Source organism: Calidris pugnax, unplaced genomic scaffold (assembly GCF_001431845.1).
Source record: "Calidris pugnax isolate Ruff unplaced genomic scaffold, ASM143184v1 scaffold128, whole genome shotgun sequence".
NCBI lineage: Eukaryota > Metazoa > Chordata > Aves > Charadriiformes > Scolopacidae > Calidris > Calidris pugnax.
Window position 1 is genome coordinate 1730283 of NW_015090851.1, and position 17823 is coordinate 1748105.

Consider the following 17823-nt stretch of genomic DNA (forward strand, 5'->3'; position numbering starts at 1 on the left):
ACTAACCATGATGATCACTTTGACATACTTACTTATATTACATTTCCTCTTTACTTTGCATTCAGCATTTTACCCATCTTTTTTGGTACATTTTATTGTCCATGCCCTGCCCAGCCTCCCACACAGAGCACAGTGACTTGTTTCTTCGTTCCTATTTTGTATCTAGCAAATTTGATCCAAATGTGTAACACTTCCACAAGAACCAAAATGTAAGCATTGGTCACATTTGTTAAGACTCACTGTGTGCACCATTGAAATCTGTTTGTAGTCTTCTTGCACAAACAACCAAACAAAAATCACAATGGTTTAATGTAATTTATTTGAAATGCTTCCAGAAAAGTTTAAGGCTATTATTAAAAAAAAAAAAAAAGTCAATACACACATTCATTCTTTCTTCTCTACCTGAATACTTTACATGCTGTTCGCTCTTTTTAAACTTCGCTGAAGAGGTTTTGTGAAAATCTCTTATCATCTAATATGCTTTCCTATGCCTTTTCTTCTGCAAATTTTTTTCTTTCTCTCATCTTCACTGGCATACTCATTCAGCTCTAAAAATGAAGCAGTTGAAATAAATTACAAAGCCTGAAACAGAAAAGAAAATTGACTTTTTTGAAAAACTATAAATACAGAAATATGTTCTATAGGGTAAAAATGACATTTTTTTAAAAAATAAAAATACCTTGTTTTATAATGTTTATCATCTTGTCACACTGATTTCTGTAATGCGCATCAGCATATATATATTGTACGATACTTGACATGTACTATTTTCTGTAAACTTGTAGAACAGAAGAAAAATGTTTTTGGCAATAACTTAGCAGGTTTTCTACTTTTGTTGGTATGAGTACTTTGCACAGGTTATCTTGTGTAATATCAAGGATCATTTAAATTTATTAATATATAATTTTCATAGCTTGCCATAAAGCCATTTCTTACACTAAGAAATAAAATATTACCCAGGGGTTCCTGAAAAGTAACAGGATGCTGAACTGAGTGTTTTAGACTGCATTTAAGTGACTCATCTGCTTCTCATCATAATGAGTAGATTAAATCAGCCACCAGAAAACACAGTAACATTTCCAATTACAGCATGAGAGTAAATGTAACAAAAACTTATAAAACAAAACTTGAGAAAAATATAAAGGATGTAACATCCTAAAGGAAAAGCAATTCCCTTTTTGTTTAAACTTTCTCTACATAATCCCATAGGGTATTTGTAGAGCACTATTTATATAAAATTGTCACTTAGTTTAAAAACCAACTACACATAATTGTAAACAGACATTTACAGAAAATTAAATGTTTTAACATTAGTTTAGTGGTGTTTAAAACCAACAGTGGAGGTCAGTGGAGTGCAAAATGCTGAAGAGGGCCTATTCACAAGCAAAAGCTTTATTCCATTCTTATCCTGTTGGGATAAAACATATATATGGCACTGAAAGCAAACTAACAGCTTATGTACAAACACCCAGTATTCTCAGCATTTCATTTCATTCAGTGCTGGCTGTAGAGGTTTGGTTGGGTTTGAGTTTTTTGTTTTGGTTTTGGGTTGGTTTTTGGGTTGGGTTTTTTTCTTTAGTTGATTATTTTTAGCATTACATGCTTTGATAAATAAACCATAGCACTATGCTGACCACTTTAACTGACCAGATTTTAATTAAAGTTCAGTTACTGGATCTCAGGACAGTACTTCATTTTGAAAACTTAATCCCTAGAAGTGTCACTGGTTACATGGCCTGCTGTCTATACTTCTTGTTGATTTAACACCACAGGAGTTCAGAGAGGTTACTGCAAGAGCTGTTTTTTTCTAATAAATTATTTTTACCTTCCATGCCTTTATGAAAACTTATTATCTTGATACCCATTCTGAAATTCCATATTAAGTCCTCATCTTCAGCTGCCCCATTAAAGGGCAAATAAAGTATTTTAAAAATTAAGAAACGATTCTTTATGTAATGCACATATAAACAGTAGTTTATAGATTCTGTTTACAGCAGGACATTGAGAATAACTGGTCAAGTACCTCTTTCATCCACCTTAGATGATTATGGAATATAATCACAGGATATTAATTGCTTCCAGCTTATACAGATTGGCAGTTACAGTACTACACTCATAGGTACGAATACAAAGAGGACTGCATTGACATTGTCACAAAAAAGATTTTAAAAGTGCTTCTCCAAATGGTTCCACGTATGGAATGCAAATACTGTACAGGTAAGAGACAGATTTTCTTCCGTGAACTGTTAAGTTTTTGTCAAACATTGGTTTCTATTTGCTTTTCATTTTCACAAGGGTGTGTCTGTTCCATACGTTCACAGTCGACGCTGATCTCGCTGGTGTCCATGCTACAGTCTGACTCACAGTCCGAATGGTCCATTTGCTCCAGCGTGGTTTCTGCCTGGGGCACTCTGCTTCCATTGGGTGACAAAAGGAAATGTGCTTCCGAGGTCGGCCCGCCAGCTTTGCCTGCACACGTAGCCTTTTCCTTGGCCTGGCGGATACAGTTAAGCCACTGCTGTTTGTTGAATGAGTCATTGGCTTGGAGTGAGTGAGACTGGCTCTGAGATCCGCTTTTGAAGCTGACTCTAAAGAAGTTTTTGACTGAAAGAAACAATACACATCAAAACACTGAATGCTTGGGCTCAATGGATTTTATAATAAATGAGTATATTAAAATAACAGAATCTGTAAAATCTTTGACTTACAATGTTTCCCTGCCAATACCACACATCAAACCAGAGAGACAAGTCTGGGTATCTCTTTGTTTTGTGGGGCAAGAACGATGTTTCCCTGCCAATACCACATCAAACCAGAGAGAAAAGTTTGGGTATCTCTTTGTTTTGTGGGGCAAGAACACACAACACCACAAACACTTCTAATAATTTCTTATTGCTGGATTAAACGATTTTGGTTCTGCCACACATGAGCTACCTGTAAAGCTTTAAGTGAATCAGTAGGATTAAGGCCTCTCCCACACTCCAACACCACTGCTCCTGCTTTTCTGCAAAGCAGATCTCTAGTACCTTCACTGAATACTGTGCCCTACATCAGCTGGAGATTGCATCTCTTCCATTCACTTCACTAATAAAGCAAATAAATACAAAAAGCCCTGAAAGTTTTCACAAGATAGGTGAGATGCAAAGCACCCTTGTAATAGAGACAAACATTTTTGTAATATGCTTAATTAGAAGAACATTAACTCTTACTTCTTGACATTAACATGAACAGCTGCAGTCTTAACACTGAGTACTACATTAATTTTGTTATGGAAGAGCAATCAATGTCTCCACAATACAAGAAAAGTCATTGCAATTAAAGCTTATCTTAAGATTTCAAAATACACTTGCTTATAATTTGGTGGTTTTGCCATGACATTCTACATATTCTCCCCTTCTCAATTCAGTATAGAAGCAGGTGTGTGGAGAAATCCCAGTATCAATATAGAGAACCTTGAGAACAATCTAAAAGAACAAGTTATAGTGTAACAAACCAGTCTGAAAGAAAATTAAGATGTTATATGCAGATAATGGGGATTTCAAAGCAAACATTCTGATGTCTCATTGGCATGCGTCTTAAGGTTATAATGACCCTATAGAAGCAAATAAAAAATGAAGGGGTAGTCATACTTCTCTCGTTGTTGCTGAATGCACCACGTATGGATCCGCCCAGTCGCACCTCTCCATCTTGCAAGTCTTCTAGCACAAGGTCCCTCACTGGGATTGGCTGCCGATACAGCTGGTAGCAGAGCTGTTCATTATGGGTGATAGCGCGAGTAATCACCAACACTTCTTCAAAGAGGAAAACATGCAGTTTCTGTTAAAAAATAATAGTTAATAATGCATTATTCCTTTGTCAGAAAATTGTGTTTTCAAAAAAAAAAAACCCTTGTGTTTTCAACAGTTAAAATAAACAAAGATTCATCTCTTCCCACTATTTAAAATCTTACAGCGCATCATCATAAGTATGTAAATACAACAATTTTAAAACTTCTAAAATTATTTTTCCTGTCCTTTTCTCAGTTTCTTATGCCTCAATCATAATTAATCTTTCTGTTGAGGCCTTGAAATGTTGCGCATGACATTTCAAAGCTCTCCCTACAGCAGCATGCTTATACACATTCCTCATTCTGGCACCCACATTAGCTTTTCTCTACTGCCTGTGCTACTAAGAAACAAGCAATCTTATTCATTCAAATATTTTCAATGAGCAATTATGAGCAATCCTACCATAAAAAAGACATTGAGGTGCTGGAGCGGGTCCAGAGAAGGGCGACAAAGATGGTGAGGGGTCTGGAGAATAAGTCTTATGAGGAGAGGCTGAGGGAACTGGGGTTATTCAGCCTGGAGAAGAGGAGGCTGAGGGGAGACCTTATTGCTCTCTACAACTCCCTGAAAGGAGGGTGTAGAGAGATGGGGGTCGGTCTCTTTTCTCAAGTCACAGGTGACAGGACGAGAGGAAATGGCCTCAAGTTGCGCCAGGGGAGGTTCAGGCTGGATATTAGGAAAAATTTTTTCACTGAAAGGGTTATCAGACATTGGAATGGGCTGCCCAGGGAGGTGGTTGAGGCACCATCCCTGGAGGTGTTCAAAAGACGGGTTGATGTAGTGCTGGGAGGTATGGTTTAGTGATGATGCTCCCTGTTTGTTGTGTGGGTGTCTATTTTTGTCAGTTAGGTTGACGGTTGGACAAGATGATCTTTAAGGTCCCTTCCAACCTAGAAGATTCTGTGATTCTGTGATCTTTTTACAATTCACATGCTGCTCACAATCAGCTTCACCACAACTCTTTGTAGCTCAGAAAATTACTTTTGGTCCTAGGTGGGACAAGTCACCTGCTACCATCTTTAAATTACATTTCTCCTCCCATTTTACAAACTTCAGTGTCTTCCAATAATAAACAAACTGAAATTTTAAACTCATTTTACTTGACATGATACATCCCATTTAAGTTTTTGTTTATCATTGCCAAAATTTTCTTCCCAATCATGAGTTCTTTGCTTCTGAAATTGACCTCACTCTAAATCTAAGTAGATGCATTATTTGCAGTTTTAACACAAGATAGATCTTGAGTTCCCCTCTTCCAGTAGCTCATGCTTTCAGAAATCTATAACAAAACAGGTAATTATGGCAGAAACCTTGCCCAGTATGTCTTGGCAGTCTTCTGATACTGAAAAAGTCCATCGTCATTCTATTTTTCCACCACGGATGCCTTATATGATATCCATGAATAGTCTGAATTTCTTCCCCTTGTTCCTCTCTAAGTCTTTGCAGGACACACACCTGAACTTTTTGTTTGTTCCTTATTCCACAGTGCTGTCATCTTTTGGATTAAAAGCAACCCTGTGCAGAGTCTGGTAAAAAACTATTTTTAGTGGGAGTCTAAAAATCATATGAAACTCTTTTCAATGGTGAGATCTCTTATTCGTTGCAAAAGGTAATACTTTGTAATAGCAGGTGTGAAAAAGAGACTGATACCATTAAGGTAGAAATAGTTTGATCTGTTTTTCAGCCCAAATCAAAGAAATGCAAAAGCGAAAATATCCCACACTGTGAATTGTATTCAAGGAATACATCAGTGTGGAAACCTCTCAAAAGCTCTAGGGAATTTTAAATACTGTTCATAAATTGGAAAGAATTAGTTATATCCTTAATGTTATGCTACCAAAGAAGGGCAAGGGTCATGCACACTGCCTGCTGATCTTTATCAGGTGAACCAGAAAACAGCCTCTATTTCATCATCTCAGCCGCAAGGGAAAACATGATCCTTCTATTGTATATATAAACATGCGTAAAAGCACTCCCAATGCTGAGAAAGGCATTTAGAATTGTACTTTCTTGCTTGATTTTTTTTTTTTTTAAAAATAGAACTTTCATATGCTCAGTTAATAAGAAAAAGATCTTTTCCATTGTTTGTCCATTCGAAATTTCATGTTGTTTCTAGTTGACCTAGGAAAAAAAATATCTAAGAATGACTGGCTTCTATTCTATTAGTGTCTCTACTAATCTGTATGTTCTTTATTTTTTAAACTGGAAAGCTCAGCTTACGACACTTATCAATACTGCAGACTCCTGGAGACTGGAATTCGCAGTATCAAAGAGCAAGATTTTCTGGTCAACAAACTCTCTTTGAAATTCAACAAATAATGAAGTAAAATATTGTTAATAACCACAGCCTTTGAAAGATTTTAAATTTGTTAGTACATTTTGTGTGTCATTATAGACATTACTATCATATCTCTGAGACCAGAAATATTTTTCTTATTTGTTGGAGGTTTTTTTGGTGTACGTTTTACTGAAATGTATCAGTTTACAACTTAGCCAGGATATCATTAGGTCCCCTTAGGAGACAGAGACACATATAAGCTTATCATGTCCATATGTAGATATTTGAGTGCTAACCCAAAGATAAGTGTTACATATAATAGTTAATATTTATCAACTTCCTATATATGAGAGGGTGATTCTTCTGTATGTATACTCACAGCTCTTTTGGCTGTCATGCAAAATGAAGGTATCTTTAAAAGCTATTTATGACAAAATATTTGTTTCTTACCACTCCCCTGTTGTTCTTCAGTTCACCATGACAACATACAGCACGTGAATTATCAATCAATGAATCCCTTTGGCCTTCTTCAAGATAAATAAGTCTCTCCTTGTAATATCGGCATTCAGATTCACCAGTCTTTATGTTGATTTCAGCCACTATGCCCTGAATTATATTTATCTACAGAAAGAAAAAAAGAAAACACATGAACTTTAGACAGTCCAATATTCTGAGCTATCTCTTAATAACTTGAATGGTAGCTACAAGAAAATACATTTTGATTTACAGTATATTTTTAAAGAATATATGTAGACATACTCTATAATTAGCAACAAAATCAAACAGACTACATTGTAAAAATACACTTTAGTTTGGCTTAATCATTGTTTCTAACAGAGGACAAATAACCACCCTTAAAAATATTTATTTAAAATATACTATAATTATCTGAAAACTGCTGCATTGTATCAGAGAACAAAAAGCACAAAAACTATCAGGATCCTTATCCTGGAAAATATGCAACTAGCTCAAAACACTAAATTCTCAACTTCTGTTCACTATGAAAGTTACCCTCTGGTAATTTTATTTTACAATGCAACTACTTGCATATACCTGAAATTTTACAACTGAAAGTAATAATTATTTTCCCTTTTTACTTTAAAATATATTTAAAAGAAAGCTTTGCCTTTTCTACAAAATCGCACTCACCATCTTGAATTATATTATGCACACTTTTTGAGATCAATTTATCCAAAAATTAAATATGTCTCCTTAATTGTACACGTAGATGTAAAGTTCTGTTGATTTTAGTCAAGTCTAATAGTGCTCACAGGTTGCTTAGACTGATCAAATTCCTCTGCTAAATAACTGGATGTGGAGCAGGGGAATGGGTCGAGACATCCATGCCCAAACAGATAATTCAAGAATCCACTGAGCCCAGGAGATTTATCAGGGATCAACTTGGCCCTATGTGCTTATAGCAGATTGCCAGACAGGAAGACAAATGTACTTCATAAGCCTAAAACAGCGTTAAGAGCCAAGCACACAGTCATTTCTGTTTCCTAATTTAACTTGGCAAATACACAATTTATGAAATACATCACTTCAAAGACAGTGTTCTGCTGAAGCAGAATACCACAAAGGCTATTGATACACCAAGAAAAATATCCTGATTTTATTAAAAAACTACCAAATACAAGTACTGGAAGAAAACATTAAAATATTACCAGACATTATGTAGAAAAGCAAACCTTATAAACAAACAGAATTCTTTGAGATATTTATGATTGTTTCGATTTAAAAGAATATGCACATGGAGAAAAGGTACTTTATACATTATATCTAAATGCAAGTATCCAAGCTTTGAATTTAAACCACAGTTGTCCAATTCAACAACAGAGAAGTGCTGTCATTTTTCAGCAAAGAAATACTAAATGTACATAATATTGAAGTCTAGGCAAATCATACATTTTGTCCTCAAAATATTAATGAAATTTACTTATATTTAGATACTATTCAAAAGCAGTAGGATACTGATCGTATTTATTTATTCATTAATTTAGAAGTGTGTGTCAAGCAAATCTGCCACAGTGAGCTCCTTTACTCCCAGATATATATTTGCATGACTGGATTTTTTTATTTTTACATCTACATAAACATATATGGGAAAGAACAGAAATCTTAGAAACTTTTCAGAATATCTGAATCGGGGCCCTTTCTAAGAATAAGGAAGTTTTAAAGCCTTGGATTTATCCCTCTGTTTTTAATTCAGAAAACGCAGCACTATTCCAAAGAAAAAACAGAATAAAGCAAATTTCAGCAGCATTCCCACAGATGGTAATTAATCTAGATTCAGAGATTATGTAAGGTCTCAAACCAGAGAGTAAAATTTACCTAAAGGATCTAAAACCTCAAAAGGAATCTCTGTATTACCAACTGAGATTGGAATGGAAAACGACTTTGAAAGGTAAATACAAAGTGGACAAGGATCAGACAAAAGCTGTGGAAAACACCTCCTACTCTCCCCTCTTTTTTTTTTTTTTTCCTGTATTTTGCTACTGAAATAGGATTAGATATTTCATGTGTTGGTTTTGGCTGTTCATGTAAGTTTTAGTATTTCCATATTTCATGAAGTGTCCCTTAATCCATTAATAAGCTAAATCTCCTAAAAAAACCCCAAGCCCAACAGTAACTCACAGCTTCTTCAAGATGCTGCTGATCGGGATGATCATTTGGTGTGTGCCTCAAAATTTCTCTGAGCAGTAACGGGTATTTAACCAAACGGCTTCTTGGGATGTCAAGGAAATTCCAAAGGTCCAGTTTGCGACTAAAAGGAGACTCTAAGCAGCGCTGTAGGAAATCTTGCACCCTGTGGTCTTGTTTCTTGTGATCCAGTAACGCTTTGGCTGCTACTTGGTTGCTGCAGTAGCTGTCATAGGAGTTCAGGCATGGAAGCTGAGGAAAGGAATAAATTTTTCTGCTCAAACAAAGCACAGCTTAGAAAGTTCCAAGGGATTCAGGAGGTCAGAACTCATGCTGAGAATCATTTTCCCTGGAGATTTATTCACAATGATGTTTCCAACAAAGATGAGGTTTACAAGGGTCCTCTGATATCTTGTTCAACATTGAGAATCAGAGAATCATAGAATGGTTTGGGTTGGAAGGGACCTTAAAGATCATCTAGTTCCAACCCCCCTGCCATGGGCAGGATTTAAATCATTTAGAAGCACTAGCTCATCCCTCCATTCCTAGAGATACCCAATATTATTCCAAAGCATTATAAACACCATGACTTAAGATTAAGCACTACTTAGCATAGACAATAGCTGAAAACTATTTTAATTATGAATGGAAATAAATGCCTAGGAATGAGTACTCCCGTCTCTGGCCTTTTTAGATAAGCAAATTTCTATAATCACACCTGTATATTGCTCTCAAGTACCTTGACCAAACTAAGATGACAGAATTGTGCCTTAAATCTGAAAAAAAACTAGCTTAGGTGTTGATTAGAACAATCTATCAATTTACAAAAACTACATTAACAATATATGTAACTATATATTAACAATATATGGAAAAACTTCAACAAAGGAAATTAAACTTAGATGTATTTGGACCTAAGGAAGTTCACCGGTGTTCAAACTCACCAGAAAATAAATATATTTAAAATTACTTTATGCAAAGAAAAACAGATAATGCAAATAGTTAATTATAAGCTTGTAAGTGTCAAAAATTATGTATTAGTAAAATCATGTTTCTCATGTTTACAATAGGCCACTGTTTTACACAGAGCTGCTAAACGTCTGTTATTACCTAATCTCTTAAAAATGTCAAGCCCTTTTTATCCGGATGAATTTCACTCCTTACAGATACTTACAGATACACTTTTCACATATCTAAATCCTTTTAAAAACAGCTCTTTTTTAATATAATGATAAGCAATGTTACCAACAAAGCTAACAAAAGATATTTTCAGTATTTATGTTGTTGGATGCTAGTGAAAGTGAACTTTCTGATTTCTTCTGTTGTGGGGCAGCAATAGCATCTCACCTGTATCCCTGTCTGCTTTATTTTAACAAACTTTTAGGAAATTGGTATCTTTGACAGCACTAACAGCTACCTATTACCTTGACTGGAACAGGCTGACATTCAAAAATAATTGTAGGGTGCCCTTATACAATGTGACTGTTCAAGCTTCATTCCCCTAGGAAACCAGAATACAAAAGGGAGCAGATTTTTAAATTATCTACATCAGAAAAACTCTAGTTTGACTTTTGATTTTTATTTAAAGCATATAGTGCTCATCTCCTGAATATCAGAAGCTTAAAAAACAACATACTTGTCTAAATCTTTTCATGGAAAATACCTGGGAAGATAAAATATTCTATTATGTCTCTAAATAGTTGCCTTGCCTTTTAAAAAGGCTTTGAGAATATATTTCTGACATGTTATGCTAGATATGGAAATGAAACAGTCTGATAAAAAAACTCCAAAGTGAAGTCCCAAAATTGATTAAAAACTCTGCCTTACCCAACCCACAAGGATATGGCCAACATGTTCTGTTGATCCATCAGGTTTCCTGACTTCCTGAAGTCGTCTAAGAAGATCTGATCATGATTAAAAAGAAGAAGAGAAACTTCACTTCATGAACCAGTTGACTATAAATTACGTGCAACAGTAACGCAGACAAAGACTATTTGAGTTTTACCTTCATGTAGAGGAATTAGAGAGTCCAATGTTCCAAAAATTTGGTTCAACTCTTGCTCTGTCATTATGGAAAGTTTAAGCATTGGGTCATGATAAGCCTGAAGAGAAAAGGAGGGAGCTCTGTAATTCATATACCATTGGTAGTTGAAAAATTAGTGATAGCATTTAAAGCTCCCTGTAAGTAAAACCAGACTAATTGCTGAGAATATTTTAAAGTTTCATTACCATGTCCTAAACTACCAAGTTCATGTGGTTTTGTTTTTTTTTTAAAAAAAAAAAAAAAAGAAAAAAGAAGCAGGAGATTTAAGTGTTTCAGAAAGAATGGAAAAATAGAAATATGTTTTGGTTGTTTTGCCCCTCTTACTGCCATAGTAATTATAAAATGCAAGGATTATTTTTAAAGTGACGTGAACCAATGCATATTGTTAGTTGTGTTGGGCTGTTTTTTTTAAAACATACCTTTTTTGCCAACTTCAGATCTTCTATCAAGTCTTCTTCTCCCTGGGCAAGTTCAAAGATAGCCTGTAAAAAGAGACACAAATATTATAAAATATCTTTATTTAATCTGTACTCAACTTCTTGAATTGATATATTCTGAATAGCTGCCTTAATACAATGTAGCAGAATTTCTCTGCTAAATCTAATCGCAGAAATAAAATAGGGCTTTATTCCATTGCTACAGAATCATGTGCACTCTTTTTAAAGGAGAGCTGTACCAGATTATTCATAAAATGCTTATCTGAAACAGCCATCTTCAGTGTGATATTTTGACTCAACTATACATTACATACATATACATACACTATACTATACTAATCATTTATACAAATTAGTTGCATAGGAGTTTGTTATGTTCCATTTTAAAACATGCAGCGGTAAAAGCGCCAAGTGGTCTATTAAGTAAAAGAAAGATCTTCTTTAAAACATTTACTTGGTAGTGAGCATTTTCATTTCAATACCAGGTTGCTTTCTTGTTATGAAGGCTGAGCTCTACTTAACTGTCGGCTGATGTTAAGTTACTTCTCTTTAAGCAGATTTGAGACTTTAAAAGCTAGTAGATTAAAAATAACCACCACCCTCATACACTGGCTTATCAAAATAATATTGCATTTACATATTGCATGATTTCATTCTAAACTGGGGTAGAACAGAAGTTAACAATGTTTTGGTCAGCTGGGATAACTAATTTTACAGTCCAGGCTTTCAACCTGCATAAATCATGGGAGAACATTTTCAGCTAGTGCAGGCTCTGCTCACTTGATAGTAATGCACGCACGGAAGGCTCACGATAGTGTGAGTTAAGTGACAGTGCACACAAGGAAGTGGTTCAGATGCCCTGTTGAGCCATGCAGTGTAGGAACCAATATAAAGCAGAACCCTCATGCAAAACTTCCTGGAATACAGCTTATTTATTTGGGCTCTGTGAAGGGTCCTGGTTTCTGCCTCAAGGCAGTAATGACCATTACACTGCACAAACAATTTCTACAGTTTATTTGTCAATAAGCTGCCTTGGAAGTTTGCAATTTTAAAAGTTATTTCCCATTAATTCTTGTACAATGTTAAAATCTGCACAAGAAATACTTGATGTTACTGATTTTTGATTTATGACTTAGTCTCTGAAATATTCTCAGAGAGATTGTTTTAAACTGCTAATACAGCTAGAAATTTCTGCAGAAAAAAAGGTATTCTTGATTCCATAGGAGCTCTGTCATTGGCTGTAACAAACTATTTAGAATTTGTCATGTACAACACATTAAAACCACTGATGTATGATGTACTCTTTTTTCCTTTTGCTTTGGAACATACATCTTTTGATCAATATTTCATCTTTCTAGTGCTGAAAGTTTCCTGAAAGACACTCTTTTCCAACAAGGGAAATGATTATATATTTCTGTGCATATATATCACCTGTTCCTGAAATAGCATACTAGAACAACAAAACGAAACATCAAAATATCAAGCATCACTACAGAAACTATCATATAGAACATGTACACACGCGCAGCCAATCACAGTATAATATACCTTAGTAACTGCACATTTATTAAGGAAACATGAAGATTTTTTAAAAAGAATATATTAATCTAATATGGCCTGAATTATAAATACTAGAGATGGAATTCTGCTTCTAGTGGAGGAGGCAATGTTCTGTTTAATTTCAGGAGGGCTTTGAGTGCTACACTAATGCCTACTAGCATTCGTCAACTCCGTGCTTTAAAATGTCTTTTGAACATGAAATTTATGGTTAAAAAAAGAAAAATTATACCTCTTGACGCTTGATTTCTTTCGATGTAAGCATATGATTGACACAAACATCAAAGGTCTCACTCCATAGCTTACTGTCTCTCCGCTTCGTGTTAGCAGGGGGCATGTTTCGAGACCATGGTCGTGCACTGAACAGATCTGGGCGACTCTCACTGCGGAAACTGATGGAACGCTAGAAATATATAGAAGAATAGTTTTTACTGTTAGCAGAGTTTCACTTTACACATTTTTTTCAAAGAAATACATAGTTAAGTACAACAAACAAACATTATCTAATTTGTTTTTACTGTGACTTAGTAACAATGTTTAGTATTGGGAATTCAAGAGGAATTATTCTAATACATCCTTATGGAAGGCCAGTACTTCCATTTCTGCAGTGACCTATGTCCATGTCTGGTTCTCAACACGTTTAAAGCTATGCAATTCAGTCATATACCATGCAACAAGAATGAACTACAGAGATAATTGCAGAATGATACAACACACTAACTGATAAAATACAAAGTTTCAATTCAGTAAACAGACAGGAATTACTCATGCATTACACATCTGCCTCATTAGATACTAATACTTAAAGATATAGAAACAATGCAAATTTTAGAGACAAAACTAGTATGAATACTTTTTTGGTTCATTTTAGAAGAAAGATTCAATTGTTACACAGGAACTCTGGAAAGTTAGGGCAGCAAAATCTAGTAGATAAACTCATCTTGTGTATCAACTGAAATGCAATAGAATTGTGGTTTTATTTATTTGGGGGGGGGAGTAGATTTGTTCAAAGATGTCTTTACTGTACCTTAAGGATATCAGATTAAAAGGCGCATTACATCAAACACATATTAACGGCTTAAGAAAAAAACGTTCTCAGTTGGGCAGTAACAGGATTCGTAAGGTGAGACTGCTCTTCAAAACCTTCCCTCTTACCTTGGTAAGTGTTTTGCTACCTGATGGTAATTTATCTTTTTTTTGTAAACTGACAGAATCATGAAATATTTGATTGGTATAATCATTCCAGATATATCAATAAGCAGGGTTAAATAATTGCAGTTTTTGTAAACTGACAGAATCATGAAATATTTGATTGGTATAATCATTCCAGATATATCAATAAGCAGGGTTAAATAATTGGTGCTATAGTGCTCTAACTGAACAAACTGGTTTTGATACATGAAGAAATCCTTTCAGCTGGTAACGCCCTGCTGGTTCAGACATATAATGAGATCAAGAAACTAATTCACACAGAAAGGTGTGAAATGGATATCTGACTGAAAAGAGAAGAACAATCACATTATCTTTAAGGAAAAGGTATGTCAATATTCAGATGCTAATGTTCATTACAAGCAACAAACCAGATTCTTTTCACACCACTTATTCCTACTTAATTTTTAGCATTTGAAGAAATGTGCCAGCAGATAGCAAATTGTGAAATACCAGTATTGAGATCTACTGCTGGAGAATCTTTATCAGTATTTCTGGAGCCTCTGAATTGTAATGATGTGTACCTGCATCTCTCTTATCTATTATGTGGTCTGGTCTTAAACTACAATAAAAACAAGTCCAAATTTAAGTGAGACTTGAGAGCTCTATTTGCTTGTAGACTCCTAGAAAGAGTTCAGGCTAAAGATGGATACTTTATGCTCTCACTGTCCTATTTTGAAAAAATTCCTTTCCTGCTTCCTTAAAATTAAAGACTTCTTTTTGAGGTCCTATCTCTGATATGCCTCAGGTATTTCACATTGTTAAAATACTCTACATTTTTGTTGTTATTTAAAACCTGCTTTACGTAACAGAATTGTCTTTCAATTGCCTTGGGTAAGAGTATTTAAAACAAAATAAAATCTCTTCATTTCCAGGTTAAAATCAGCATATATAGAGTGCAATATTTGAAATTCCCCTCTGAAGACAAGAGTCCATGAAATGCAAGCAGTGCCTATAAATACAGTATGTTTTTAAAATATCAGAAGACATATTATATAAATAAAAACTCTGCCTTTTAAAAGAGCCCTACTTGGAATTGACAAAACCTCTAAAAATAAACATACACACGTACACATATACCAACCTTCCAAAACTTTGCAAGTCAGGTGCTAGTCTTCCTTCAAGAGTTAAGAAGATAAAGAAACACATGTGAAATTACATGCTTAATTCACACTTGTTTATAATGATGAATCATGGAACCCATCATTTTCACATGCAAATGGAAAGATTAAGGAAAAGAGGCAGGTGTGTTGCATCCACACATCACCAACCATGAGAATGCAGCCATGCAGAACAGTTGTCATTCCATGACCCAAGGTGGAATGCCCCTTTCCATGCATTTCCATGTGCATCCTCTGGTATATAGCTTCTTTGTTTGTGGTGGTGCTTTCTTAAAGGAATGTTTTATGTTGAATGAAGAAGGTACTTACAATGAATAGCACCAGACAGACTGATTATTGAAGTAAAAGCCTTGATCTTTAAACCTTTTAGCAAAAAGTCATAATATTGTGTTATAAAATGGCATGCACCTGTAACAGCGAACTCAAACTACACACAGTGGTTTGGGAAGATGCTTGATGCTATTCTCTACAGCCCTACACTGTCCTCCATTGGGTGGAAGGGGCACAAAAAGGCTGAGAGACTCAAAAGGAAACTAAACTCCTCAAAATCCTGCTGGCTTGTTTAGCATCTTTGCTACCTGGACACAGTAAGTATATATTTAATTGATTTCTCTCATGCATCAGCCTTTTAATTAACCCTACAGAGACCTGCTTCAGGGCAGGTAAGACTGCGCTGGGGAAGGGATCTGTATCAAAAAGGGCCAACGAGAAGATCTTTTGGGCTCTTCTGGGGGCTTTTTGAAGCCAGGACAAGCTGATGGGCTGTGCTGCTAAGCGAGCCTGGGCAACCACCACCCCCGGTTGATCACACCTCCAGGTGATAAGAAGCCTCAGGGAGGGCAGGGACATGTCCCTGGCCACAGAGCCCAGAGCGAGCACCCAGTGCTGGGTGCAGCAGCACCTGGCTGAAAAGACTGCAGGTGCTGCGCCTCTACTAGTGTACAAGATAAGTTCAGTCACTCTAGGAGGTTCAGCTATGGTTTCTACCCAGTCGAAGACTGTTTTTAGGAAGGCTGTGGGCACCAAGACAGAGCCTCCATGCAAACATGTGGGCATCCAGGCCTCTGGCTTCAGGGTTTGCCGGAGCCTGGCACTTGCAATGGAGGGCAGCGGAGACAATACCTGTATCAGATGTGAACAGGTGAATGATCTGCTCAACCTGGTGGCCCAGCTGAAGGATGAAGTGGAGAGGCTGAGGAGCATCAGGGAGTGCAAGAGAGAAATTGACTGGTGGGCCACTCCGTGAGAGTAGGGGAACAGGTTGAGCCCCCATGTAAATCAGAGGACCCCGTCCCCTCTTGTCACCAAACAACAGGAGGAGATCTCAGAGAAGAGGGGGAATGGAAACAGGTCCCTGCTTGGGGGAGCAGGCGAGTCCCCTCCTGGCCCCTGCCAGCTCCCCAGTTACCCCTGCAGAACAGGTATGGAGTCCTGCAGGAGGAACTGGCTGATGGAGAGGAGGATGGCACACCAAGACTAGAGAAGTCAGGAAGTACACATCACTATAGACACAACATCACTACTGGCTCCAAAAGGAAAAGGAGAAGGGTCATTGTTGTGGGTGACTCTCTGCTGAGGGGGGCAGAGGGACCAATATGCCACCCTGACCCGCTTCACAGGGAAGTCTGCTGCCTCCCTGGGTCATGGGTTAGGGATGTGATGGACAAACTCCCAGACCTAGTAAACCTCCCTGATTATTACCCCCTGTTAGTGTTTCAGGTGGGCAGTGATGAAATGGGTAGGAGGCGGCCAAAATCAATTAAAAGAGATTTTAGAGAGTTTTTGGGATGACTGCTTAAGGGATCAGGAATGCAAGTTGTGTTCTTGTCTATCCCTCCAGTCGCAACTGTGAACAAGGAAATTGATACGAAGAGGCAACAGATCAACTTGTGGCTCCACGACTGGTGTCATCAGCAGGGCTTTGGGTTTTTTGAGCATAGGCGGCTCTACGAGACACCTGGCCCGCTGGTGGCAGGCAGGACACAACTGTCCCAGAGGGGGAAAAGAATTCTGGGGCAGGAGTTAGCAGGGCTCATTGACAGGTCTTTAAACTAGATACGAGGCGGGAAGGGGAGATAATTGGGCCTGTCAGGATTAAACCTAAGGGAAGCATGCCAGGACTTGAAGAATGCTGCATTAATGAGGACTCTCACTCTGTCATTTCATTTGAGAAAAGGGATAGATGTTTAGAAATGTCTGCTTGTGAACAATGGGAAAACCCTTTCCCAGAAGGGGAAAAGGGTACTAGGCCAGGAGTTAACAAAGCTCATGGACAGAGCTTTAAACTAGACGTTAAGGGGGAAGGGGATAAAACCAGGCCCACTGGTAATGAGCCTAAGGGTAAAGGGCCAAGGATGGGGGTGAAATCCATAGGTCAGGCCAAGTGCATCTACGCTAATGCATGTAGCATGGGCAACAAACAGGAGGAGCTAGAAGCCATTGTGCGGCAGGACAGCTATGATGTAGTCACCATCACAGAAACGTGGCGGGATGACTGTCATGACTGGAATGCTCCAATGAGTGGCTATAAGCTTTTCAGAAGGAATAGGCAAGGAAGGAGGGGGGGGGGGGTGTGGCTCTGTACATTAGGGAGTTGTTTGACTGTATAGAGATAGACTCCAGTTATGATGAAGTTGAGTGTTTATGGGTAAGGGTGAAAGGGAAGGCTAACAAAGGTGATTTTGTGCTGGGAGTCTGCTATAGACAA

At 36.9% G+C, this 17823-nt stretch overlaps 1 protein-coding gene across 5 annotated transcripts in view; it reads right to left on the bottom strand.

Annotated features, from left to right (window-relative positions):
* Positions 1 to 310: 310 nt before the first annotated feature.
* ARHGEF3 (Rho guanine nucleotide exchange factor 3) overlaps positions 311 to 17823 on the bottom strand; it is a 138734-nt gene continuing 121221 nt past the window's right edge. For all 5 annotated transcript variants that reach the window (XM_014943251.1, XM_014943253.1, XM_014943252.1 and 2 more), the window contains 8 exons: positions 13019 to 13189; positions 11212 to 11274; positions 10754 to 10850; positions 10576 to 10652; positions 8743 to 9000; positions 6556 to 6726; positions 3630 to 3816; positions 311 to 2604 (listed from right to left, as the gene is read on the bottom strand). In XM_014943251.1, the coding sequence (XP_014798737.1) occupies positions 2258 to 2604; positions 3630 to 3816; positions 6556 to 6726; positions 8743 to 9000; positions 10576 to 10652; positions 10754 to 10850; positions 11212 to 11274; positions 13019 to 13189 (1371 nt within the window). In that variant the 3' untranslated portion in view covers positions 311 to 2257. The remainder of the gene's footprint in view (positions 2605 to 3629; positions 3817 to 6555; positions 6727 to 8742; positions 9001 to 10575; positions 10653 to 10753; positions 10851 to 11211; positions 11275 to 13018; positions 13190 to 17823) is intronic.